The sequence below is a fragment of the Taeniopygia guttata genome, chromosome 2 (genome assembly GCF_048771995.1).
Source record: "Taeniopygia guttata chromosome 2, bTaeGut7.mat, whole genome shotgun sequence".
Classification (NCBI taxonomy): domain Eukaryota; kingdom Metazoa; phylum Chordata; class Aves; order Passeriformes; family Estrildidae; genus Taeniopygia; species Taeniopygia guttata.
Window position 1 is genome coordinate 45,446,392 of NC_133026.1, and position 26,238 is coordinate 45,472,629.

General features: G+C 42.4%; 1 protein-coding gene across 4 annotated transcripts in view; it reads right to left on the reverse strand.

Annotated features, from left to right (window-relative positions):
* ZDHHC3 (zDHHC palmitoyltransferase 3) overlaps nucleotides 1–23,433 on the reverse strand; it is a 33,785-nt gene extending 10,352 nt beyond the window's left edge. For 3 of the 4 annotated variants that reach the window (XM_030265153.4, XM_072925818.1, XM_030265154.4), the window contains exons 1-6: nucleotides 23,309–23,433; nucleotides 11,690–12,019; nucleotides 8,887–9,011; nucleotides 5,590–5,686; nucleotides 3,619–3,700; nucleotides 1,697–1,827 (exon numbers count right to left, since the gene is read on the reverse strand). In XM_030265153.4, coding sequence (XP_030121013.1) covers nucleotides 1,697–1,827; nucleotides 3,619–3,700; nucleotides 5,590–5,686; nucleotides 8,887–9,011; nucleotides 11,690–11,995 — 741 coding nt within the window. In that variant the 5' untranslated portion in view covers nucleotides 11,996–12,019; nucleotides 23,309–23,433. Of the gene's footprint in view, nucleotides 1–1,696; nucleotides 1,828–3,618; nucleotides 3,701–5,589; nucleotides 5,687–8,886; nucleotides 9,012–11,689; nucleotides 12,020–23,304 lie in introns of all 4 variants that reach the window. The other variant, XM_041714522.2, reaches the window with a different exon arrangement.
* Between the last annotated feature and the right edge of the window lie 2,805 nt (nucleotides 23,434–26,238).

Consider the following 26,238-nt stretch of genomic DNA (forward strand, 5'->3'; position numbering starts at 1 on the left):
AGTTGTGCTGATCCCTGGCAATGGCACCTCCAGAGACAACAGCAGAATACCAGGGCTCTGGGTCCCTTCAGGCAGAAAGGAACCATCTTGGCAGGACAGCATACTCAAGATGAGGAATGAAGTCTCCCAGTGACTGGAATAGAAGGAGAAAAAAGGGCGACACACAGCCCTGTCCCTAAAATGCAAATTAGAACACTGCAAGAGAGCACACCAAGAAGCACTTCACCTGGAAATATTCCTCTGCTCAAAACAGATTGCTTGCGTACAGCTAGCTCAATGCTAGCAAACCAACAATGAGACATTCCAGAGAGCGGAATCCTTACTGGAACATATTAAAAAAACACCCAAAAATAAACCTCCACAATGCAACAGGGGGAGACCATATTTCATTCTTTTATTTTAGCATGTGGCATTGTTCCTTTAATATCTATGAGTTCCCAGAACTACACTGAAAGGGAAAATCAGGGAACTTATTTGGGTGCCCAGCAGTAGGAAGCAGTTTCTAAAAATTCTTGACAGGTTCCAAAGATAGAGAAATTCAAATGATGATTTCACAGGCAGCATTGCTCATTTACACACTTAGTGCTGAACACAAGCTCAGCAGGATCTGTACCACACTGTACTTCTTCCTGGGGCTCTCCCCATTAGAAAGCACAGTGAAGTCTTTCTCTGAGCACAGACAGGTGGAACATCAGCCTCTTGCAGAAGCCAAGCACTAAGGAAAGCACTGCAAACAAAGGCTCAGAACAATGGGCTGGTAGGGCATATAATGTCAGTCACAGCCCTCTGACAGCAGCAAAAACACCTCCTCTAGCTTCAACTGGCCATGGGCAAACAAGAGGAAAGAAACCTAAAGGAGGCAGGGGAGGAAAGGAGAGTTGTCCCTCTTTTAAGACTATCACTTCTCTCCAGCCACTCTGGTTAATTCAATTACCTGAGCGTGCTTGGTGAAGAGTGCAAGTATTCACAAGTGTGGGAACACTCCCAGGAGTCACCAGCTTCATCTTCGCAGAAGTGGGCAAAAAATATTTAGGACTGTAATATTACTATAAAATCTCTACTATGCCATCTTCAAATCAGAGATGGCTTGGTGGATTTGCAGCAGACTGTATCCAGCAGTTTCCATGAGCCTACTCCACTCTGTTTTCTTTTTCCTTCTGGCAGGAGTTTTTGAAATGTTGAACAGGTAGCTAAGGCTGGAAAACCTTCTAGCCTAAAAGAAGTGTGTGTGTCTCTGTGAGTGTGTGTGTATGTGTGTGTGTGTTTGTGTGTGTGTGTGTGTGCTCCTCCTCCAACTTCTCATCTTAGATTTCCAGCCTTTCCATCCTATTAACATATGAATAGTGACAATCAGGGCACACAGCTGAATATCAGACAATACCAATGTAAAAGCACTTCATTAAAGCAGAAAGGTTCTCCAATCCACAGGGACAAATACTCTCTACAGAGTAACCCCAGCTACCTATGCCTATCTTATGGGAGGTACTGTCAACACAGCGCCCCAGCCAATACACAGGGTACCCTGTGTCCCACAGGAACCCTCAGAGAGCACCATCCAGCACTGTGCTAGCTCAGCTTTATTACACTGGATCTCTCCTCAAAGGGTACATGGGACATGAGGCAAAATCCTGTAGCCTGTCACTGCTTCTACAAATGGTGAGAGGCAGGGTAAAGGGACAGAATGTGAGACACCCACCGTTTCATCAGTGCAGATGGAGTGTACTTGGGTCCCAAACATAACTGAGGTGAAAATGAGAAATAGGAGAGCCTCAAAACACAAGAGGATGAGTAGAATCACTGTAGTTGGTGGAGAGAAGGAACTGCATTCTGTGAAGACAAAAGAATGGAGTTGTAAGGGTAGACATCAAGTAATGCACCTGCTGCAAAACACCCACTAAGCCATGAGTTTCCCATACCCAAACTATCAAATAAATTATATGAACAACATTCCCAGAAATATGCACAGAGAAGCTCTGACATTCAACCATAAAATGATCCCTCCCTCAAATTAAAAAAAAAAAAAAATGAAAAAGCCCACCAAAACCCCTGCAACACTTCAAGACTGCAACTTTCTTTTCCACTTCGGTGTTTCCCCAGCACACCAACTAGGACACCATTCTCCTCCATTTCAACGCAGGTACTCCCTTAAAGCTTAGACTTAACAGATTTTCCACAGTGATAAGTCCATTAAAAATCTCAAGCTGACATTCAGGACACAAGCATATGTAGCACCAACATAAAACCAGTGTGCTTCCTTTCGTAACTGTTTTAAGCCGTAACTTAAAGAAGGTCAAATTAAACCAAGTTCCTATTTTCCCACATACTCAATAGTGCAAACTCAAGCAAGAGCTGAAAAAAGAAACCTAAGGAGGTAATTAGAAAGGAGGAGCAGAAGAAAGTAATATTATACAGCCAAAGTCATAGTTGAGTGCTGCAAAGTTACCGTTCAGTGCTGTAATTGCCAGAATGTCTCCAGATTTTTCCAAAATTTAAGACTCTCACCAAAAGCCTGTATTTTCCTAATGAGATCCTAGACTTAAACAGATACACCATAATCAGGAGCTAACACTATCTGCACAAAAACAAGGCAGATGGAACAATACATCCATCTCTTCTAACAGCTCTGTTCTGCCACTTAAACCTGGGGCAGGTAGGAAAGTGTTTTCCCCACAGGAACAGGCTCTGAGAAAGGACATAAGGGAAACTACCCTTTGATGTCTCCTTCCCTTACAGCCCTGGTCCCTGCAGTCAAATGCAGATGTTCTCAGTGACAGCTGGCAGCTGTTTTACAAAGTTTTGAAGTGCAGAGGAACCTTTTCAAATTCAATTCATGTGTATCCTCTGCAGTACTATGAACTAAAATCAGTCATTATATTGAATAACACTACCAAAATTCCAAGGGAAAAAACCCTCCTCCTTTTCAAAAAATACTCACAAGCAGTACATACATGTGCACACACATTCTTTGACACCTTGCTGTTCAACTCAGCATTACATTGACGGTTTCCTATATCCATTTGTGGCTATAGAAACATACATAGACTGACTTTGTGAAAATGTACTAATTGAATTCAGAGTATGTACTCACAGCATTAAGAGTGAATGCTGAGGTTTTTGGTTTCACTTTTTTGAGCTGCTTGGACTCTGTTTTGGTTTGTTTGGTTTATTTTTTTTCTGAGGAAAGGAATTGTTTGTTCTTTTAAGGGTGGATTTTTGGATCTGAGCAGCATGTTTTCCTGGCAGTCTTGCAAGAATGATTCACAGTACTCTTTTTAAAAAAGCATACACATTTTTCTTATCTTTTGCTGGCATTCAGGAAATTAGCACTGTGTTCATGTCAACAGTAGGTTATTGCACACATACTCCTTAGGTGTCTTTACATATCAGCTTTTTCCTAGGCACTATCAGACGTAAGTTAAAAGAGGACTTTTCAGGACAGAGATTCCAGCAGGTCAAAAATAATTATGAAGTCCCAGGAATTATCATTAAACAGATTAAAAAAAAATAAGAGATGGCATAGCAGAACCTTGATAGCATTCTTCTGAAACAAGCCAACTGCATTTATCCTTACTCAAAGGATAATCTATTATTTTAATAAGGTATTTTGTTTATACTCACTTGTCCAGTCTTCTTCAAAGCAGTACAAGAAGTGAAATCCCACCATGATTAGGGCATGCAGGGAAATCAGTGCTATATACATCTGAAAAATGAAAGATGTAATACAGGTACCAAGTGAGTTCAAAGGCCAAAATGCTAAATCTTCCCAACACTTTATTTAAAAGCATAGTGATAGGATTTCAAAATAAACCCAAACCACAAAACAACTCCAAAAATCATCAAGCTCTCCCATCTCCCCTGAAAAAGCACCATGAAGCTGGCAAATGCCATGACTACACAGACTCATTCTCTCTTGCAAACAGCTCTGAGCGAACACAAGGCAGAATGCTGAATCCAACATCAGCTGGATCCAAAACCCGGACTTCTGTGTCCCACAGTGGCCTTCCACACAGCTTACTGTCCTTACCTCAGAAGTGTACTGCATGACTTTCAGAGAGCAGTAACACTGATCAAGGTATCCTGTTGTCAAAGCTCTTGACAGCACTACAGTTTCCCAGAGAAACAAGTTATCTTGTTTTAACCAGAAAATGCACTTTATCTGTTTTCCAGTATGAGGTTCAGAAAAATGGTATTTTTTTTTAAGAAGTACTTTCTCCTGAGGCAGACACTGGCATGGAAAGTTTCTCTCAGGTTTTAATACTTCGTACTTAATAATTTTTGGTTTAAACCAGGTTTTAGCTTTGTCATAAAAACTGTATGTAACAAAAAGTTAGAACAGAAGCTATGTGCAATATTACACATAGGTTACAATTTACTAAGACAGTGCTAAAAAAATTACTCTTCTGAACCTACAAACTCTGACAAAGATAGGCAGGTAGCAGAAGTGAGAGAGACTTTGTAATAAGAAACACCTCTGGAAGCAGTAAAAGGCAATAGGGGAGCATTCTGGTTTTCCTTGCAAGTTGAGCCTGCTGTTGTTGTTTCACTTTCTCATGTGTCAAAAAGAACATCCAAGAACAAAACCAGCAACTCTAATTTTGTTCCTCTCAACCAAATTAAGTCTTAAATACAGTCTGCTTGAAAGTGGATATCAAGTTTTAATAGTAACTGAAATCCTTTTGAGAGGACTAGAACACCTAACTCACTTCTCAAGGTTAAAAAACCCACTTGCTCATAGGAAAGAAATGGGATTAATTTTGTTCTGTAATCCACATCTTTGCAGACAACTCCATAGAACATTAAGCCTGTCATTCAACTGAAAATCTCCTTTCTGCTTGGTAATATGATAACATACTTCCTCAAACCTACAGATATCTCAGAAGATTTATTAATAAAACAGAGCATCACTGAGACTCAGCCTTGTAATGTTCACACTACTCCCACAGGATATTTGCAGTTCACTTTGCTGAAACACATTTCAAACCTTACAGAAATATCCACTGTTCAAGTTTATACTCCTGTTTTCTTACTCATGATGCTACAGATATAGTACAAAAAGTCAAGCACCTCCTTGGTTTTCAAGTACAAAAATAAACCACTTGCAATTAAAAGGTGGATAATTCTTATCCAAGGAGATGCAGACTTCCCACTCCTTCTTTGAGATGTGGCAACAGCTCTTATTACGTGATCCCACACAGACACTCACACAACTATAATGTTTAGAAACCCTACATATGGCCTGGGACCCTACCAGCCACTGTTTGATGTAAAAGGATGGCCTCTCCCTCAAAGAGCTCATCACCACAATACACGACTCGCATTACAAAATAGGTGCTGAACAACCATCAATACAAACCTCAAAACCCCCTGACAAAAGCTTCCTGTGATGCCTTTTCCCATTGCTGTGGATGGATGGAGGTGGGAGCCGGTTGTTCCCTAATTAGTGAAACAGAAGGCTGCAGCAGGTCCCCATAAAGTTCTTCCAAAATATGAAGGAAGAGAACACCAGCCCTGGAAGTGCTTCACAGACTATGCACTACATTTCAGCACTTCTCACTGGGCAACCTGAAACATCACCTGCAAAATACTTACTGTAAACAGTACAAAGTACTTCTGGTTATTCTCTCCTACACAGTTATTGACCCACGGGCAGTGATGGTCCATTTTCCGAATGCACCTCTTGCAAACACTGAAAGAACATAGGTCTTCATTAATGGCACTTTTCACTCCAAGAACACAAAATTTTACAGGGGTTTGGGGGACAGAGAAATTCAGCTAAAGAATCAGAGGTGAAATCTGAACATAAAAGAATTTACTTGCCACCATATTTATATTTGTGGTTTGCTTACTTGACTAAGCCTATTCAAAATGAACAATTTTGAACAACAGCCTGTTCAAAACGAACAACATACAATACCAAACCACCATTGCAAAAATTAATGCCACACACCAGTGATTCTTTCCAAAATATGGTTTGAACAATACATTTGGACAGATGGAAAAAATCTGTGTTTAGTTTTAATCTATTTGGCCTGCAAAAATGTCTATAGATTAAAACTAAACATAAATCACAAAGACACAAAAGGTAGTAATGAATAAAGATACTTCTCAGAGTTGCTGACAACAGATTCAGGTTTATTTGCAAACATTTGCTGGTAGCAGGAACTTGCAATCAAATAAGGCATTAGAAAAATTCTTGACACCAAGGTAAGCCACATACTAGCAGAAAATAGCTGTGGCAGTCAGTCAGGAACATGGTAACACAATACACATTCAAGGTGAAATTAGGTCTTAAAGTACTTCACAAAACCAGACTAATGAAATCAAAATACAAATTCTTGCCAGCGTGCAAATTGTGGCTGGAAGTAAAATAATTAAAACATTATTACTTTATATATTACTCTGAACATCATTCTCTTGCTTAGTCAGTAACTGCTTCAGCACACATAATAAAGGAAGTCTTTTTCTCTGCTGCTTTCTCATGGGATAGGAGACGAAAGGCAGTCAGTCTCCTGATACCACATTGTACAAACAAGCACAGAAATCAAATATGAAAAAACACAAAACCCCAAAGCAAATAAACAATAGACCTAGAAAGGAAACAGCCATTCCAGAACAACTCTGGCAGCAATGAAACAGAAAGGGCTACGCGCTCTGCTAATTTTATTTTTATTCTTATAACAAAAAGCATCTTGACCTTAATAAAAATAATAAACTTCAACACCCAAACACTTAAGGGAAACTCAAATGAAAACAGAAATATGTTCTTATCAGCATGTATGAATAAATAATAGAAAATCTCTCTGTCAGAACAGCCTTTCACTCACTTTAATTGGTGGGAGAGCATAATCCCCAAGGATATGTGCTATGTCTGAAAAACAAATGAGTTGCTATAGGCCTGATCCTAAATGGAAGTCTAGGCAGGCAGATCAGGAGCTCCTTCTCCTTAGGCAGACATGGGTGCCCTACCACCTGTCAGTCGCATGTGTAGTGGGAAAGAAGAAAAGCCTTGTTTTGCCAGAATAACCAGCTTAAAATTATTTGGAGCTACATGGGGTCTAAAATCAGCAGGCACAGTAAAAGAAATTTATCTGCCAGGTAATGTACTTTAAAGACAAGTATTTCTCATTGTGATTAAAAAAAAAAGGAAGGGGTAAGGTGAGGAAGATGGTGAAAGAGGAGGATGCCTCCCTGTGTGCAGGATTGCACACACTTCCCTTGGGCTTTAGAAGAGGTGAGCACCCAAGCATCCCTCCAACTGCTCCCGCTTCCCCAGAGGGACAACCTGGAGCAGCCAAGCCACAGATGTGAAAGAGACAGGAGAGGAGGGTGGGAGGGGAGTTTTATTCCATGCACACATACCAAAAACAGTTGGATGAAAGGCACAACAGGAAGCTAGCCGGTGGAAAAGGAAACACAGAAACCATAACTAAACACTACAGGGAGCAGGGATTGCCCATACTCAACACTTCCCCCATTCAACCACCCAACTTCCAAACGCTGGCAGGACTAGTTTACTGGGTACAGGGAACTCACTAAATAGCACATTCATCAAAAACACTCTGCTCCCTCTGGCATACAGCTAGCAGTATCTGTATATGCTCAACCTTGGTGTCTTAAAGTCTAATAAATCTCCCTAGGCCACAAACAAAAAATGTCTGACTGAAGATTCTCAATAGCATCATTGGTCAGTGGATCACCTTCCCAAATCTTAATGTCTAAAAACTTATCTTAAAGGACAGAATAAAGTACCATGCTGACAAGGCTTTGTGTTTAGCCAGAGTCCTTTTCATTTACCTATACTGTGAGTCATCATCCAAACAGCATTTTAGATGCGAAGTTTCATTCATAATTGAAAAGTTGTCACAGGGGATTTTACAGCAGCATTAATAAGTGATAGGCATGACCACATTGATCCTGCTGAATAACCGACTCCCAGTTTTCATTAAAATTACAAAAGCCCCAAAACCAACAAAAACAGAAAAACATTTGCAAACAGAAGCTCTGAAAACAAATATGAAAAAAGCAAACAGCAGGACAAGTTTGCTCAGCTCATTACCATGTATTTCCCTCCCCACAAGACCACTGCATGAATCAGCACTAGCCCAGGTAAGAGTTCTCTCTGTATGTATTAGTTTTTGAGTAGGCAAGGAAGTGACACCAGTGCAAACTTATTAACTACTTACTGGAAAGCAGGTTCGCTTGCTTTAAAAGCAGAAGAGAATTTTAGGAAGTAGTTATTTTTTTGCTCACTGCCTTTAGTACTAAAAAGCTCACTATCAGTTACTCTCTTCCAGGAAGTTTATCCTACCAGAAAAAGAAAGGACATGACAGATCAGTAGGCATACTGATCTATCACACAGCACAAAACAAAGTCACAGTACTCAATGAAAATGTGGAAGTCTGAACTCTTAAAAAAATATACAGTTACCTGCACTTTAGTTTTAACTTAAATATCACTTCTAAATAGAATACACAGTTAGACAAATGGATTTGTAAATTAAAAAAAAAAAAGGAAAAGACACTGACCCTTTGGGAGATGTTTTATGGATTTCTATGCATTTTGCGATAGAATGTCTCTTTTCAAGTCATGTGTACATGAAAATTTATGGAATGTCAGTTAGAAGTCTGGAACCAAGGCAGCATTCAAAAATTTTAAGTGTTTCTCACTTTGCACGAAGTAGCCCCAGCCTCCTATATACAAAAATTTGTCAGAAAAGGTATGAGATTTGTTCTGAGAAGCTTAAATGTGTCTGGTACTATTGGCAACAGAATTTGTATGTCAATCCCTCAACTGACCCGCTCCAGTCTCAGACTGCAATAACAAGGTACACTGGTGAATAATTCTTGAGGTCTTGGTGAAACAGCCATCCTCAGAACAGACTTTACCTGCAGTGATGTGCTCTGTCTGGTTTGATGCTACAACACTTTGGGCACTTGTAAACCACCTGTCCTGGTTTTAGCTGTAAACTCTCGATGAACTCTTTTGTGGCATTACCTTTGGGTACAGCACCCTGCAGGAAAAAAAAAAAACAAACCAGGAGATTAACTTGTGGGCATTATGGCTGCTAAGAACAACAAGATGACTTAAAACTATGGGAGGGGCAGAAAGAAGGAGAAATAAAAGCTTCCCTAAGATCAATAGACTTTCAAGAAGAACAAGACGATTCAGAAAAGAAATTTAAATGTGGTCTTAAAATATGGAACCACATACTTACACATAATTTTGGTGGGGCTTTTGTTGTTTTTTTTTAAACATCAATAAACCTCCACTTAAGAAATTAGTCTTTTGTAGTCCCATAGTAACCTTTAAATATTTAAGAATCCTCATCCCTCTTTTCACATCAACAAATTTATCATGTCAGTGTTTCATATCACACACTGAAAAGTGCAGATGCTTTATGCCAGTAGAAGCAGCTTCTTTAGAAGTATTGTGTACACTAGGAGTTGCTGGTAAATAACTCATGTATTTATAGTTATGCTTCCATTATGTATTTGCTATTTAAACTGGGGTTTAACATTCAAACAGTGAACACTAAGAATTGTCACATCTGAGTAAGACCAGGTAAAACATTCTTAGCTGTGCAACTTCCACTTTAAAGTGTATCTTTAAATAGGTAGCATATTGCTGCTATAGGAGCCCAAGTTCTTGAGTTTCCAGTCTTTATAGGGGCAAAAAAAAAAAAAAAAAAAACCATAACAAAACCCAACAAACAAACCAAAGAAACTCCCTCTGCTCCAAGAAAAAAAAAAGTGCCATGAAACATGGTGTATGAAATCACTGCTGGTACATTGGCACAATTTATTTCTGTGTATTTAAGGCTTTTTAAATTGAAATAAAACCAGAGATGCAGTATTTCAATAGATTTCTGATGAAAGAGTCTCTTTTCAATAATCTGTACAACCTCCTAACAGCAATAAACAGGAGTGATACACGAGTGAGAGAACTACACATTAAACTAGTAGTATGGGGCTTTTTTAAGCAATCTTTGGGGAGTTTTTCCCAATAGGCCTAATTTAAAAATTACCAAAAACAATTTCCACAAAATTGCTACAACTCATGGTCTCTCTCTTAAGTATGCAGCAAAGCTCAAAACTTCAGGAATGTTCTTAACAAGGACCCATTGGAAGCAGTTCCTGAAATGCAGGACACACACTATCAATTGTGAAGAACTGAGTTGTTCATTTATTTATAATAAGAATTCTGCTTGTTTGCCTCAGCAGTGCATTTTGTTTCATTCTCATCTTACATATGCCCCTGGTTCCCCCATGTCCTGGAAGCTTCCTTAATCCCAGACTCACTGTCTGCCAGATGTTAGTGCATCCCTTCTCTGTAGCTTCCTTCATGCATTTTATTTAACTGAATTTCTCACTATAAAAATGAAACAAAATCCCACTGGCTCGCCATCCACATACATAAATCCCACCTCACACAAGGAATTAATATATCTTTTCCCAATTACTCTCAACAAATTGTATCTGCTTCTACAACCCTGCTCCAACTAGCGCATTTCAAAATACAGATTTTGTTTCACAAGAGCTGCTGCTAACTCTGCAAAGTAATTCCAGCCACCTGAAGGTCCCTAAGCACAAAAATCACACAACAAACAATAATTAACAACCACCCTTAGGGTACAAACTATCTTAACAAACTGCTGCAATCCTCTATTTCCGAGTCCAGAGGATAAAGTACTGCTTATACTTCTGCCCAGCAGCAGTAGCATGCAATTCAACAGTCTTCACCACAAACTGTGAGACTACCCCAAATCAAGCCATTTCTGCAGCACTGAGGCTTCTGAAGGAGCTGGAATCTAAGGAACACAGATTACACTGAAGTCTGCACCTAACAAGGTTTCAAGTGGGAAATAACATTTGGAAGGAGCAGAGTTACCAGAGGCACACCACCACTCCCAGCAGCAGCAACATTTGTGAGGAAGGAGACAGGAGAAGTCTAAGCTTGTCTTTCCTTCCACTGACTACTGGAGATGGGGTTTTGAACTGAGTCTGCTGTCCAGAGGTTATTAAGTAAAATAAACCATCACAGGCCATTTGGAATTAGCATCAGGGTGCTAAACTTTATCTTGTCACAAACTGAAAGATGAGAAAGCAGCAGATATGATCTCTCAAAGCAATGTCTGAAGGATACATACAAGGGGACCTCCCAAGTCTGATGCTTCCCAACTTGCCTAAGAACTGCCATCTCTTAGCATGCTCAGACCATATTTATTTCAGCCTTGTCCAATACACTCAACAAAATCAGTAGAATGAGAGATGGTAACACAGCTTTTCAAAACAACACATATTCTGCTCTGTTCTGCTGAAGCAATACTTGCCAAGGCAGACAACCAAAACCAGCTTTTCCAGCTTTCCTGTTTGTCAAGACACAACAAGCCACAAACAAAATATCTGCCACTGGGGAGAAAACAGCATCAGAGAGAAACATTCTCCTTCCCAGTGCAGGAAGAGGAGCTGCTCACACACCAGGAATCTAATGCTGGGTCCTTGATTTTGCATCCAACTTGAGTGGGACGAAAAATTAGCATACCACATCAGCAGCCTCACTCAGCAGGCTGACACACAAAAATTATTTAAATCTGCCACTCACTCAGCAACTGATTTACCCAACACCTAGCAGACAAGAAAAACACCACCTGTTTCTTTCCGAGACACACAGAGAGAGGTGTATACTTACTGGATCTGTCAGCATAGCACGAAAATGTGACGCCAAAGCGAGGAAAGCCAAGGTGTTGAACAGTGTGCCATTGATGACACTATAAACATAATCTCTCGATGGAACTAGCATGACAAGAAGGACTACAAAGTCGGCATAGAACACCAGCATCCAGGTAACGACAGCACATGCAATACCACAGCCATCTCGAATAAACCACATTGTTCCCAGGGAAGCGCGGCTAGGAGGTGGAACACACTTTTCCGGCTGGAGGTATTCAGGTGTCCTTTCAATATCTCTGAAGCGGTGGACTGGAGAAATCATCATAGGCTATTATGTCCATACTTGCATCTGAAAGAGAGTCAGAAACTCACTGTCAGTGAGAGTCAGTGCTCACTGTTCTACCAGACACCCAGACCTCTGTTCACATAACTGCATGGTCATCACATGGGAAAAGTGCAGAAAGTGAAATGAAAAAGCAAAAAAGGTAAATAAGTCAAACACAAAATAATGGATTGAGAAACCACACTCCTGCACTTATCGGAACACTCCTTACTCAGAAGACTCTAAGTGCTTTTAAGAAGTGCTTAATTACACACTAGGTCTACCTGTGTGCCACCTCCACCTCCCTAAGTGGAAAGGCAACAAGCATTTTACTGAAGAAAAAGTCATCAGGTAGGAGCCAACAGGTGCGGCCACAACAGGAACTGAAGCAAGAACTTGGCACCGCCACTGCCACTTTGAGGGGGAGAAGAGAAAGTCCTGTCACACCTGGCAGGGTCCCTTTTTGCTGCTTCGTATTTGGAGAAGGAAAGGGTCTTTCCTATGCATCCTGGGAAACTAAGCAAGCAGAAGAGGCTTCCCTTCTCCTTACCCATTGACTCCCAGTTTTGGGGTAAAAGTGCAAAAACAAACAGCTGTACAGTCAGATTTGCAGGAACTGATTAAGACACAACCCAGAAAAGATCTTGACAGGAACTTCTAGTCTTGGCTGGAGGACATAATTTCCCAACAACAGTTGTCCCCCACTCTCACCTCCTCCTCTGGCCTTACATCCCTTGGAAGTTTTCTGCTTTGCCATGCCTCTCCTGCCACCTTTGCTCCATCCCTCAACAGCATTTGCTTTGCTTCCCATTTTCCAGTCAACTCCACTCTACTGTAGCCAGAGGACCAACACTGACCCTGTCCTCTCCTCCCCAGCTCTGCAGACGCCTTGTCTATCCAAAGAGTAAGAGCCATCTTGTAACCAGGAACAGTAATGCTCCAGGTATGCACCGTGCTTGTGTTTCTATGTAACTCCGACCAAATGCAGGCATTAGAGAAAACAGAGAAGGTGCTCCTAAGTCTTTGGCAAGGCATCAATCCATCTGCACTCAATCCATCCACCACTCAATGCTGGAGCACACCTGGAATGCTACGCTTTGAAAGTAGCTCTTTACACACCCAGCAAACTCTTCCAAACAACTTCTACTCAGAGTATTTGCTCAGTGCTCTAAAAGCTTCATAACACTACACCCTCTAAAGACCCACTTTTTACAAAAATGGTTACAATAATTCCACTACCAAATGCACTGAATCACAGATCCCTGAATTGAAGGTATCAGCCTCCTGCTATTTCCAAATGTAAGGCTTATTCTCATGGCTTTGCAAAATAAGTGTTCATTATGCCATTTAAATTCAGAGAAAATGTTCACCACCAATTATGCCTTCAGCCAAGAAAGTTCACCCTAAAGCTATTTTAGTTATTAATTGTTTAAAAATTGACATATTTTACATAAAACACAGTGAGAGAATTGCAGAAATCCCAAGGACTTAAAACTTTTTTCCAGGTTCTATGGCTAAGTTCCAAGTACAAGAAGAAAGCTCTACTCCTCCTAACACCAATCTAAATGGAGATGCCGCTGCCCCTGTCTCAACAGGGAAGGAAATGATAGTTTACTTTTCAGCTGTTATTATAAGAAGACCAAATTCATAAAAGGACAATTATTCTTTCATGGCCAAAGAATAAGGTTATTAATGAGCAGGATGATTAACTACATCCAAGCACAGAAATTATGAGCTTTGTGCGCTTGAGTGCGAGTAACACGAACAGAGGTACTGGAATTGCTGAGAAACAAAAGCCAGAAGCACAAACTTCCTAAGTGCACAGAAGCTGATGAACCAGACAATCTACAGTATTTGTTTTCTAACACAGCTTGTATAAATAAACTAGGAGAATTAAGTATTTTCTTATCTTTCCACTTTGAACATTTAGTATGCTGCCAAACAAGTTTAAGATGGTTTATGAATCTGAAGAGAGTCACGTGGATTAATGTTATGGCATATCAGTCTTGTATTTATACACACATCACACAGAACAGAAATATCAAGATGAAAATGTCCTTGTGAGGATGTCATTTACTTTGAGAAGAAAAAAGCCCACAACAAAAAACCCACTCCTCATTCACAAAATTCACATAACACGTTGTAATTCCTCTGTATTTTAACCACAGCTATAATTTACCCTCATGATTCCTGATACTTGGAAAGACAAGCTATGTAATTTTTGTAAACAGCGATTACCCAAACAATCTGGCAGTCTAAGTTCAGATAAATCTATACATACTAGTAGATGCATACCTTTTCTCCTGTTTTTCACAACTGCTATAAGGACAACTATGTATTCAAACATTCACACAGACTTCATAAGTATTTCTAAGACTTAGCTCTTCCACTCCCTCAAGGAAACAAGTTAACCTTCACTGAATTGTTTAATCAGCTTATTAAAATTGCTATGCTTGTTTGCCAGCTCAAAATAAAACTGACATAATTAAAGACTCACACCTGACAGCAGTGTTTAATTGACAAGAATATCACATTACAATAAAAAGTAAGAAAGAAAACTGTAATTTAGGTGTTCAACTTGCAATTGAAAGTTTACACTTGACACATCAGGTGCAGTAACAAGCTGGGACAGTCCTGAACACAGACTCTCGGGATTTTTTGCCTAGACTCTGTGCCTTTTTTTCCCCCTATGGTTTTGTATCCCAAAGCAAAGGAATCAAACGGTCACGGGAAAAGCAAACTCCTATTTAACAAAGGAATCAGTCTGACAAGTCACCTTAAGGTCAGTATTAGCAAAGACTGACTGAAAGCTGAACAAATACACAGTGATTAAGCTGTGGGTTTAGTCCTGAACAGCACATTTCAGCAGTGAAATAAAACTTAATCTCTCTTGCAAGTGCAGGAAGTAGTTTCAGTCCAATAAAAGCTCTACAGCTCTCTCTCAGAAATATTATTGAGCTAAACTGGGAAAAAAAAAAAAAAAAAAAAAAAGAAAAATCTATTGCTATAACTGTCCAAAGAGAAACTGGAAGGAGCCCTGATGTCATCTCAGTTTAAAGTCTGGAGATTCATTTCTGTAATGAGTTAAGAGGACAGAGCACAGGCCCCTAAATATGGCTAGAGAACCGTTTTGTTATTTAATGTATTCTGCCATTTAATGCTTGCTTTAGAGGCCTCATTAGGCAACAAAATAAATCAGTACCTAAACACCATACCTTGCTCAAGAAATACATATGTGTTTTACTGTTCATTATCTTAAGAGTCAAGCTATAGGAGCTTAAAATCTCAGCTTCCCTCCTACATGACCCAGTTAGTGGGGTTTTTTAATTCCTTGTTCTTATATACACAAACATCTGTTTTGGTTTATGTTGTCCAGTTTGGTATCTTCAGATAAGCAATACAACAACAAAGAAAAGGTTGTAGCAGGGTGGAAGCAGTAACTTGCCCTTACTGGTTTGCCTTTCAATCACGCTGCATATGAACTTCATTTATAATACAGATGGAATATGTCAGCTCCTCCTGCTCTGGAGCAAACAATATGTAAACAATGTAGGCAAAGGCCTTAAGGACTTAATCTCGGTGTCAGGCTACAAGAGAGGCCACTAGGTAAGTGTGAGATACAATGACAACACACACACCAATTCATCTTAATGACATGACAGAGCAAAGACCTTTTTTTTAATCTGGGGGCAATTGGCAATACAGGAACAATCAAAAAACATGTAATAAATAAATTAGAAATTTAAACAAAAATGAAAATCCACTTCCTGCTACAATGAACACTTAAAATATGCTATTACACCCTATATCAACTGTCTTTTTAACTTGCCATAAGCCACGTCAAAAAAATCTGGTTTTTAATGGCCTGTGACAACCAAAGAATTTGCTACGAATGTATAAACAAATTATGTGGGCCTTCACCCAGTAAGTGCCTGAAAGCTACCTGAGGTTCTTATGTAAAACTTACAGCAAGCTTAAAACCACCATCATTGTGAACCTGCTGATTTTCATGTAATTATTCATGTCAGTGAAGTCAAGCACATGGGTATGACTTGCAGAACTATAGCATTACTACGTGCATTGCAACCATTTCCTCTATTACAAGTCCATTAACACTGAACTCTGGGAAGAGGTTACATTTTCATTCTGTCATATGAACTAGGTGAATTTCAAGTTCTGCCAACTACATGAAAACAATAGTGGGGGAAGAAAAGAATAAAAAGAAGAGAGATCAGGGCAGATCACGGACCTTTTTTAGGTTTTCAGTTTGTTATTTACTTTGAAGAAATACTTCCAAACAGCTTTTATGACAGAGTACCTTGAGAGCTGACAAACAACACTAAAGTTAATTTTTTTTATCATCAAAATGAAGCAGACATACATAACTAGTCATACTGTATTCACATCAGCTAAGGCAGGCAATCTAGATCCACAGGACAGATGTCCTTTTAAACAAAATCAGTCAGCTCCAGACAGACAGAAACTGCAGAATTCATTTTTAAGTTTATTTCATTTTTTCTGCACATAAAACTGCATAGATTAAAACACTGCTTATTTAATCCACCTTTGCAAGAGACATAAGAAAAGGTGAGTTTCCTAACTAAAAGGGTTTTTATCTATGCTTCTCCTGCCACACTTCCATGCAACCAAAACCTAACAAGCTTGTGAAAACTTGAAAAAGCAGAGATAATAAAAAAATATCAGTATTTATATGTACTTTCCTAATGGCTCCTGCAAGGCCTAAAAAACTTTATATGATCTCAGGAGTAAAACAAAACAGACCAGCTATGCTGAGAATTTCAGGCAGTCTCCTGCAGATCCATCCAGATATCCATGGGCATGGCAGTTTCCAGCCTCTGGTTTACAAAACCCTGGAGGGTCAGTGGGACACTTCTAACAGGTCTGTGAAAGGCAGCTAAAAAAAGCAAACCTATTATTAGCAGGCTCAAATTTGCTACAGAGAGCCGTACTTCCATTGGAATACTTCTTGGACTTCACACATGGTTAAAAATACCAAACAAACAACAAACAAAACAAACGCGATGCCCAATTTGGGCTAAAATCCCAAAGGGGTAAAAACCTTCTCTTGGGTTACAATGACAAAGGCAACAGGGAAGAAGCGGGCACGGAAATGACTCAGATCGAATTATCACAGGGCAAAGTCGGCGCTGCCAGCCCTCCTCCAGGAGCAGGGAACGGGATTGTGCCTACCACAGATACTTTTTCACTTTTCTCCTGGAAATTCAGGCTACATTAAGGAGTATAGCTACAGCCTAAATACTACATTACCAGCTATGCATCTGCTTTTAGCAAAAGGCTCACAAACATCTCAAGAGTCTCCTGAATCCTTTGGCTCCAGAAGTCAGACAGTTTGAATACTTTCAGTTCCCATACTGAAGAAAAATGGGGCAAAAAAATCTTTAAGAAATTACAAGGCTTAAAATAAATTTGTGTTTCCTGAGGGTAAAAGCACAGGCTTGAATTATCTCCCTTGAAAAGGGGAATAGAGAGCACATAAAACCAGATGGTAACCAATTTATAACATTATTTTATACATAAAGGGAGTAAATGGCTGCACTACAATGCTTTATAGTAATTGTTTACAAAGCTGTTTATAACAACAACTATTTTAATGTTATTTTCTACATTTAATCTATTTCTTACTTCAAAGACGTCACACGTGAACAAGACCTTAGTAAAAATGGCTCACACTAAAATAATATTTTCATTATTTTTATTAGAAACATCTTATTAGAGGGGAAGATTTAACTGAAGTCATGCCTTCCTGAAGAACACATTTGAATAGGAGTGCAAATATACAGCAGGCACTTCCCCCTAAGGAGAGAAAGGGGAGGAGGAAATTATCTCAAATATGTCTGTCATATCTAGAAACTCCATCCTGAGGGCTTGGATCAGGATGAGCTTCAAAAGAGATGCAGCCACATAAGGCACAAACGCCTCAATCCTCCTCTAATTTACATCAGTGTAGACAAGAAACAACTTCAACCAGAGGAATGCCAGAGGAATTCCTTTAGTAGAACTGAAAGAAAAATAAGGCCATGTTTTCTGAATTACAAATACAGAGGTTTCCCTATCCTGATGCTTGTGGTATGCAGTCTCTCAGGGTGGATGGGAACAGATTCCTGGTTAATGTCTGTATCATTTCTGCTTAACTAATGCACATGTATTGTATAAATAAATTATAATGCAATAAAGATTGACCTAAGAGTCTGAGTTATCTGGTGATTGCATCCCCACCAAAAGGCCTGTCAGCTGCTAGCCTGAGCAAAGGAGAGCAAAGACAATGTAGTTACTGTCCAAGGTACAAAAACACTGGACCACTATGGATGAGTAACAAAATTGGGGCAACATGTAGAAACAGGGCACAAATCACAAGGGCACCAAGACTGAGGTCAGACTTGGATCTGACTTGGTCTGATCACAAAGCCAGTGATCGTATAAGTCTTTCATCAGTGATAGAAGGTACTTTATAAAACTGTCATTAAGTAATGAACCATTGATAAGTTTTTCATTATCAGAGCTGCAAGGCCATCAGAGAAATTCTTTCACCTCAATCTCACAGTTTCCCAATAGAACAAATACACACAAGCTACTTAACCCATGTCAAAAGAGCGATATTAATCCTGCACATACCATCCTTTTTGCATTGCCACCTATCTAAAGTTAAGCACTGGCAGGAAAGAACAATTGTGCAGGAGAGATTGCAGCAGGAAACAGAAAACAACAGATGGGGATGTCATGCTCTCCCACAGCATTGCAGTTATCCTCAATGCACAGCCTCATGAGAGACAAAACAGGAGAACCTGTCCTGGTCTTCTAGACAGCTTTGCAATATACATGCTGACTCAGGACTTAAAACAGCAAGCCACTGGATTAGGGGAATGTAAATTCTCAATTTGTCCTTTATCAACTTTTTATTTTTAAGAAAGACAAAAAATAAAGGCGAAGGCTTATCTATAGAACTGGTATTATATTTAGTTTCAATTTTAAAAACTACACAACTTTCATGGCATAAGGAATATGTTTTGCGGAGCAGGAAAGAGCTGCAGCTTTAAAGTGTTAATCATAATAAGAAGCTGGCAGAACACCTCTAGTCTAAAAAAAAAAAATTCTAACTACTATCTTTCAAGGCAGAAAGAGCACTTTAACTACCAGACATACATTTTCACTCAAGATGGTCTATTGCAGGATTTGGCTCTCACCTGCTTTTGCTACAGTCCCCTCTTCACAAGCGTGAACAAGTCACTCTCTGATTTCATTCCCCTGACTATAGTTTATTATTCTGCCTTGCCACTTATGGGTAGGTAAAGATGTAGGTAGAAAGGCTGTAAGGCATTTAGACTTCAAATCTACATACTACACCTAAGCAGATCCCTAAGCCAACCACAGATACAGGGCATACATTAAAATAGCACATTAAAACACAGGGACCAAAAAATTATCACCTCTATCCTGCAAAGTTAAAATCACAATTAGAAGAAACATATGCTGCTACTTAGAGAACTGGAAAAACCTGCAGCTACAAAGTTGCTGTAGGTTAAAGCTTTTGAAACAGCAAAGAACATCTGAGTTGGCAAACTAAGCATTTCTTGTTTTGCTCACTTTAGCGCTGGCAAGTAGAAGAGATCCTTGCTGCCATAAAAAATAATTTCTGTGCGTAAACTTTAATTTTTATTTTGAAATACAAAGAGTTCAAGACAAGACCAGCTACCATATATAATATCTTCCTTATCTATTCCGTGTTGTATTGGACATCTGTAATTCAAGTGGCCACTGCAAAGAACAAAGATGTATATCACATTACCTACCTTTATCATCTGTTACAGTCCTCTCTGTAATCTATGGTATGGAACTACTGCCTTCCAACTAAGCCTGTATATGTCTTTTTTTACCTTTTTTTTTTTTTTTAAGAGCATAGTATTTTACAGTACCTTTGCTCACTCACACTGTTTCAGCTTCAGCCCACTTGTTTTAACTTCTGTATGCTGCACCACATTTAAGATTGGTCACCCCTGTCAGTTCTGCATTATTGCAAAACTCACGGCTGAACATGACAAACACATCATCCACCACCAGCCCAGGAGCAGGAACATCAACAAAGGCCTTGCATTTCCTCTCATTCAACATTCCTCTGTTGTTGAAGGATCTTAACAGTGAGTCTTCTGTCTCCTTTTTTTACTTGCTGTTTTACTTGCTCCTGGAATAATGTTTCCCAGCGTTTTTCTAGCTGAGCTCTGCTGCTGTACCCTTCCCCTTCACTTCTTTACTTTCCCATGCCTATCCTCTCTCTCTTTTTTCCCCTCCTCTTGCACTCCTGCCTCTTCTTCCGTAACAGCACGAGTTCAGCATGGCCACCTTGTAACTTGGTGGTGCAAAGAGATATAAGGCTATAAGCTTAGACAGATCTCTCACTCCAGTCTCCAGAAGAACTCCCAAGCAGCCCCCAGGCTGGGGGCACAGCCAGGAGCAGGCAACAGGAGTTAACAGGCCAGCGCTCCCGTGCAGTGAGCCAGTCCCTAGCTGCACCTTGCCTTAACACCTTGCACCTCACTAGCAGGGAACTGCTGCCATATGGGGAGGTCTTTGGCACCCACACCGTACAGACAAGCTGGCTCATGTTTTTGGACTCCCTCTCAAAAGGACAATGTGTGAAGTGTTACTGGCAGACTTGCTGCACTGCAGTTCCAGGCAAGGGCTATCTTCTTTCCTTATTGCCTGTACAACCCAGGAAACACACAGCTTCAATTAGGAAAGCTTTAACTTCTCGTTTTCTTGAACAAAACCCAAAGCTTCAGATCAGTTACATGCACAGGTTAAATATGATATTCCAGGTATAATTGGTCACATTTAGTTTGCATCAACCAGCTAAGCACAGGACAGGGGAAATAAAAACTGACAAGAAGCTATTCTGTCGTGTCATATTTTACATTATCTGCTGTCTTCCGTCAAGAAGGCAGAAAAACTATATTCCCGAATACCGCCCTAAGAAAAAGGTCATGTCTACACTGCAGAGCAAAGCATAAGCTCAGCCAACTAACATCTGCAGAGACTGGCCGAGCCACAGCCAGTCCATTTCAGACTGACACCACTGTGGGTGCCCATCTAGTCTCCTCTACAGAAGAGATGCCCTGTTACAGCTCTATGGGAAATGTTTGCACAGTAAAACCAGCTCCCTGAGCAAGTCTCTCTGAAATAATGCAACACACAAGTTTAAACTGTGTGGACTATGCAACACTGATAGCTCCTGTTCTTCTGGAGGTGCACAGCAATCGACCCATTGAGAAAAGTAAATTCATTTTAGGTAAGAAAAAGAGTTTCACCAAAGCTGAGCTACTGCTGCCCAGGATACACACATACTGATGAAGACTGTCAGCTGTTCCCCTTTGCTGATGCAAAGGAAAACTGCCCACAAAAAACACATAACTACTTCGGCACAGCAAACCTTCATCTGCTGAGGAATTAAGCATTCATCTTCTTGCACCCTGCTCCCATTATTTGGATTAAATTACATTTGTGTACTTTTGTCCACAACCAAACAAGCAATTTCACACTGAAATAGACACCCTTGTCTGTAACTACATCACTTCAAATGAAAATTAAAAGGAAGCAGAAACATACATGAGAATACCCAATAGATGTTACTGCTGAAGGTCCTAGATGTCACAACAAATATTTTGGGTTTTAGGCAGACCTGATATTTGTCCTTTCATAAACCTATAAACACAGAAGAGTTCTGGGCCACACCTTCTAAATCTCAATGAACATTCAGTCAGACTCAACTTACTACCAGCAGCAGGTCCCTCTGGTGTGACAAACACTATTGCATCAGTGAGGCAGCACCAAGAGCTACGCTGACAGAGTCATAGACTTTGAGGGAGCAGATCTTTATTGCACATGGGGCTGCATTTTTAAAAGGCGTAAGAACGGCGTGGCTCCCCTTATGATGACACTTACCACTGAAATGCCTGTAATGCTACGCTTAGACTTATTTGTTGCTTTCATTAAGCAAAGGAAAACATGGTCCTCACTAATGCCTTGCTATGTGCACCACAAGACACCCAATGCAGTCACTCACTGTAAGTCACCGGTCCCTCCCCTCTCTGTGATTCCACCGTATCAGAACAACCATCCAAATTTGAGCTCCTTTCCTACAGATCTGACATTCCATATACACCTTTGCTGTGCCAGGAGTCTGGCATACTGTCGCTCTCTCTCATGCTGAAAAACACAGTTATTCTTTTCTGAGTCGAGATCAAGGAAAGAGATCTGAACGACCTTTGCTGTCCATCTCACATCCCTCAATAGTACACACCAAGTGGAGAGCCCATCAGGCAACAGACTGCTGCCCCCTCCTTCTCAAGGCCTGTTTTCTTGATTGTTTTCTTGAAGACTATTTCCTAACGAGCCATTGTGAACTCTTGCTTCTTAAAAATTTACCTTACAGAACTACTCCAGTAACACTTAGAAGCTGCCGTTCTAAACCAGTCCGGATCGCTTGCTACTGCCACGTAAAACTTGCCATCCATTTCAACTAAACCCACCACAGCACAGAGCCATGGTTTACCACGGATTATTCCCGATGCCGGGGGAATCTGGCCGATGTTGCCAGATCCTGCCACACGCCCGGTGACCAGGGCCACCTCGGAAGCGACAGGGTCAGCTCCACTCGCTGTCCAGCTGCTCGCTGGCGGGCACGTCCCATCGCCGCAACGCATCAGCAAATTACAGGACCACTGCAATCCACTGACAGGTCACAGGACCACGACGAAATCGCTGGAGGCTCCGACTTTAAATTTCCTGCCTAGTGGACTCGACGCTGCTCCGAAAGGCCGCGGAGCAGACCTAAACCACGTATTTAGCACGCTATCATTTAACGTGTTCAGCTTCCCAGTATTTAAAGCCCAGCGCTGGAAGGCGGCGAGGTGAGAGCGGGAGCCCTCCTCCCGTTTCCGGACCGATGCCCACAGGTCCTGGGGACGCCGCTGCGGGACACGACCCGCCGCCCGGCCCGGCCCGGGGGCCCCGCCGAGGGATGTGGAGCCCCGCGCCGCCCTCGGGCGGCCGCGCCGCCGCCGGGCCCCCGCACCGCCGAGGGGCCGCGCGGGCCGGGGACACCGGGGACAGCGGCGGGGCCGGGGGCGGCTGGCGGAGCGGCGCAGGCGGCGGCGGGATGGCATCCACCGGCGGCCCGCTCCCTGTTCCCAGCTCTCTGCTCCCAGTTCCCGCTCCGCCAGCGTACACACCTGCTCGCCCCCCAGCACCCCCCGCCCCGCGCTGTCAGTCGCACCCACCTACCCCAGTGGCCGCCGCCGCCGCCGCGGGTCCGGCGCGCCCCGCCGCCCCCGCGCCGGCAGCGGCACGGCACGGCACGGCACGGCACGGCACGGCACCGCACCCCCCCTTCCGCCGCCCGGCCGCCCGCCCCTAGCGCGGAGGTGGAGCGGCCGCCGGGAGGAACCAGGAAGTGAACGGCGGCGGCGGGAGGCAGCGCGTCCCCGGCCCTGCCCCTCCCCGCCCCGCCGAGGGCTCCCCGGCCACCGACGGGCACCGGCGGCTGCGGGCCCTGTGCCGACTGCGCGCTAGCGGCCCAGGCGTGCGGGTGCTCGGGGGGAAGGCGGGTTTTGTGAGGAAAACCCCACACTTTTTTGTTTTAACGTGGGAACATGGTTCTGCCTCAGCGGGCACCTCTGAGCCCCAGGCGGGTTCAGGGTAGATTTGGTGTGCAGGTATCCAAAATCTGTGAGCACTCGAGGAGTGCAGAGCAGTGAGGGTGTTTGGGGAACTGGAGTATCATCCTTAGGAGGAAAGGCTGAGGGAGTTGGGCCTGTTCAGTCTCGAGAAGAGACTACTGAGAGGGGACATCATTGATGTGTATAAATGTCTAAAAGGAGGGGCGTGTGGATGTGCCAAAGAGATGGAGCTGGGCTCCTCTCAGTAGTGCCAAGCACTAGGATGCCAGGCAGTGGGCAGAAACTGATGCACAGAAGTTCCACCTGAACATGAGGAAGAACTTCTTTGCTGTGTGGGTGACCACATGCTTGAAGAAGTTGTCCAGAGAGGTTGTAGAGGATGCTTCATTGGAGATACTCCAGAAGTCTGGACACAATCCTGTGCCATGTGCTCTAGGACAGCCCTGCTTGAGCAGGAAGGTTGGACTAGATGACCCACCATGGTCCATTCCAACCGTACCTGTTCTGTGACTGTGATTCTGTGACACAGCACTCCACTGCAGCTGTCATGTTCAGAGCCCGGGCAAGGGCTGAGTCTGCTTGACACTCTCCACGTCAAGCCACCGCTTCCAGCCTTTGTGGCCTTGCCCAGGTATTAATCATGCAGTGCAAATCTTCACAATTCAGGGGGTTGCCTCAGGCTGGCTGTGTTGATTTGGCATAGCCTGTTTTTTTGGTAGTGGGAGACAGCCAGAAATGGCTTCTGTGAGAAGCTGCTTGGAGCTTCCACCACATCTGACAAAGCCAATCTCTCTGGTGGCTCTAAAGATGAACATGCTGCAGGCCCAATTAGACAGGTTGGTAATACCTCTGAGATATTTAAGAAGAAAATCAAAACAGCACACAGGCAGCTTTTTCCAGGGGTGACAAGGTGCTGCCATGGGGGCCATCCCAGCACAGTGCCATTGCCATCTGGGCACTGCAGCCATCGCCATCTGGGTGCAGCCTGCAGCGAGCCTTGTCTGCTTGGCCACCCCAAGCCAACTGTGCTGCAAGCAGAAGGGCAGTGATGGCGGCTTCTCCTTCCTGGTGCCCCGCATGAGGAGAGGCACTCAATAGCACCAGTGCTGCGGCAGCCACCACGGCCCACTCGGTGGCTGTGGGGCCACCTGGCTGGTGGCGAAAACATGGCAAGCAACTCCCAGTTCAGAACCTAGACAAGATCAACCACTGAGCGCTGTAGGGTCCTGCAAGAATTTTTGAATTGGTGGAGCTTGTTTGCAATGGTACTACAAGCAGCAGTTTTTCTCCTAGTCAGAGAAGAGGATGAAGTGAGGACATGTGAGCATCCTGGTCAGTGGAAAAAGAAGGGGAGGAGGTGCTCCAAGAGGCAGAGCTGAGATTCCTCTGCAGGCCATGGTGAGGCCTATGGTAAAGCAGGCTGTCCCCCTGCAGCCATTGAGGTCCATGGGGGATGCGGAGATCTACTCACAGACCATGAGAGAAGTACACTGGAGCGGGTGCATGCTGGGGAAAATTGATCCAGTGGGAGACCCAAATGGAGAGAGAGGGCCCCTGCTTCCAAACTATAGCAGCCTATCCTCAGAGGACTGCACCCTGTGGACGAGTGACTCACGCCACAGCAGTTTCAAAAAGACTTTTTGCCCATGGGAGGGACCCCAGGGCATAGCAGAGGAAAGACTCTTTTCCCTGAAAAAACAGAAAAAAAATCTCAAGTGACAATCTGACCAAAACCCCCACACCCTGCCTCTCTGCGCTGTTGGTGGGAAAGAGGGAGGGGCTAGAGGGAAAAATGTTAGTTTAAAGGATTATTTTACTTCTCATTATCCTCCTCTGACTCTGTTAATAATAAATTTACTTTATACCTTTAAATTTTAACCTGTTTTGCCCTTAGTCCTCATCTCAACTCTTGAGCCCTTCATTAATTTTTTTTCCTCTCCTCTGCCCAGCTGAGAGCAAGAGAAGATCAGCAAACAGCTTTTGTGGGTGGCTGGTGTTTGGTCAGTGTCAAACCATGACATGGGCCAACACACATCATTCATTTACAATGAAATTAAAGATACTGCTTTGCCTTTTAAAAAAATCCCAACATACAAACCCCAACAAACCCAAGAAACAAGTGGCATCCTTTTTTGTATGATAAGCTTCATTACTGCCTCGTGCTGGAATTTTAATGTCCTCAGAAGTGTTCTTTAGGACAAAAGGTTGCCTTCTGCCCTCCTTGAGGAAAAACGAGCCAAACCTGGGCTCCTTCCACCTTTAAAAAACTGCTTTTTGCATGTGAACAAAATTTGTTAGCTGAGCCTCCAGACTATCCAAGAATTTGTCTAACATTACGTAGACTCCAAGCTGAGATGGCAGAAGTGGGAAAAAAATTAACACATCACTTTTGCCTGGCAACTCTGTTAGCTGCTGTGGGCTAAGCCATGAGAGTCAGGAACTAAGATAAGAGCCAGAATGTCATCTCCCTATGGTCTCTCAATGGAAATCACAGAGTGCATCTGCATTAACACTGTTTCAGATCAAGAATTCACT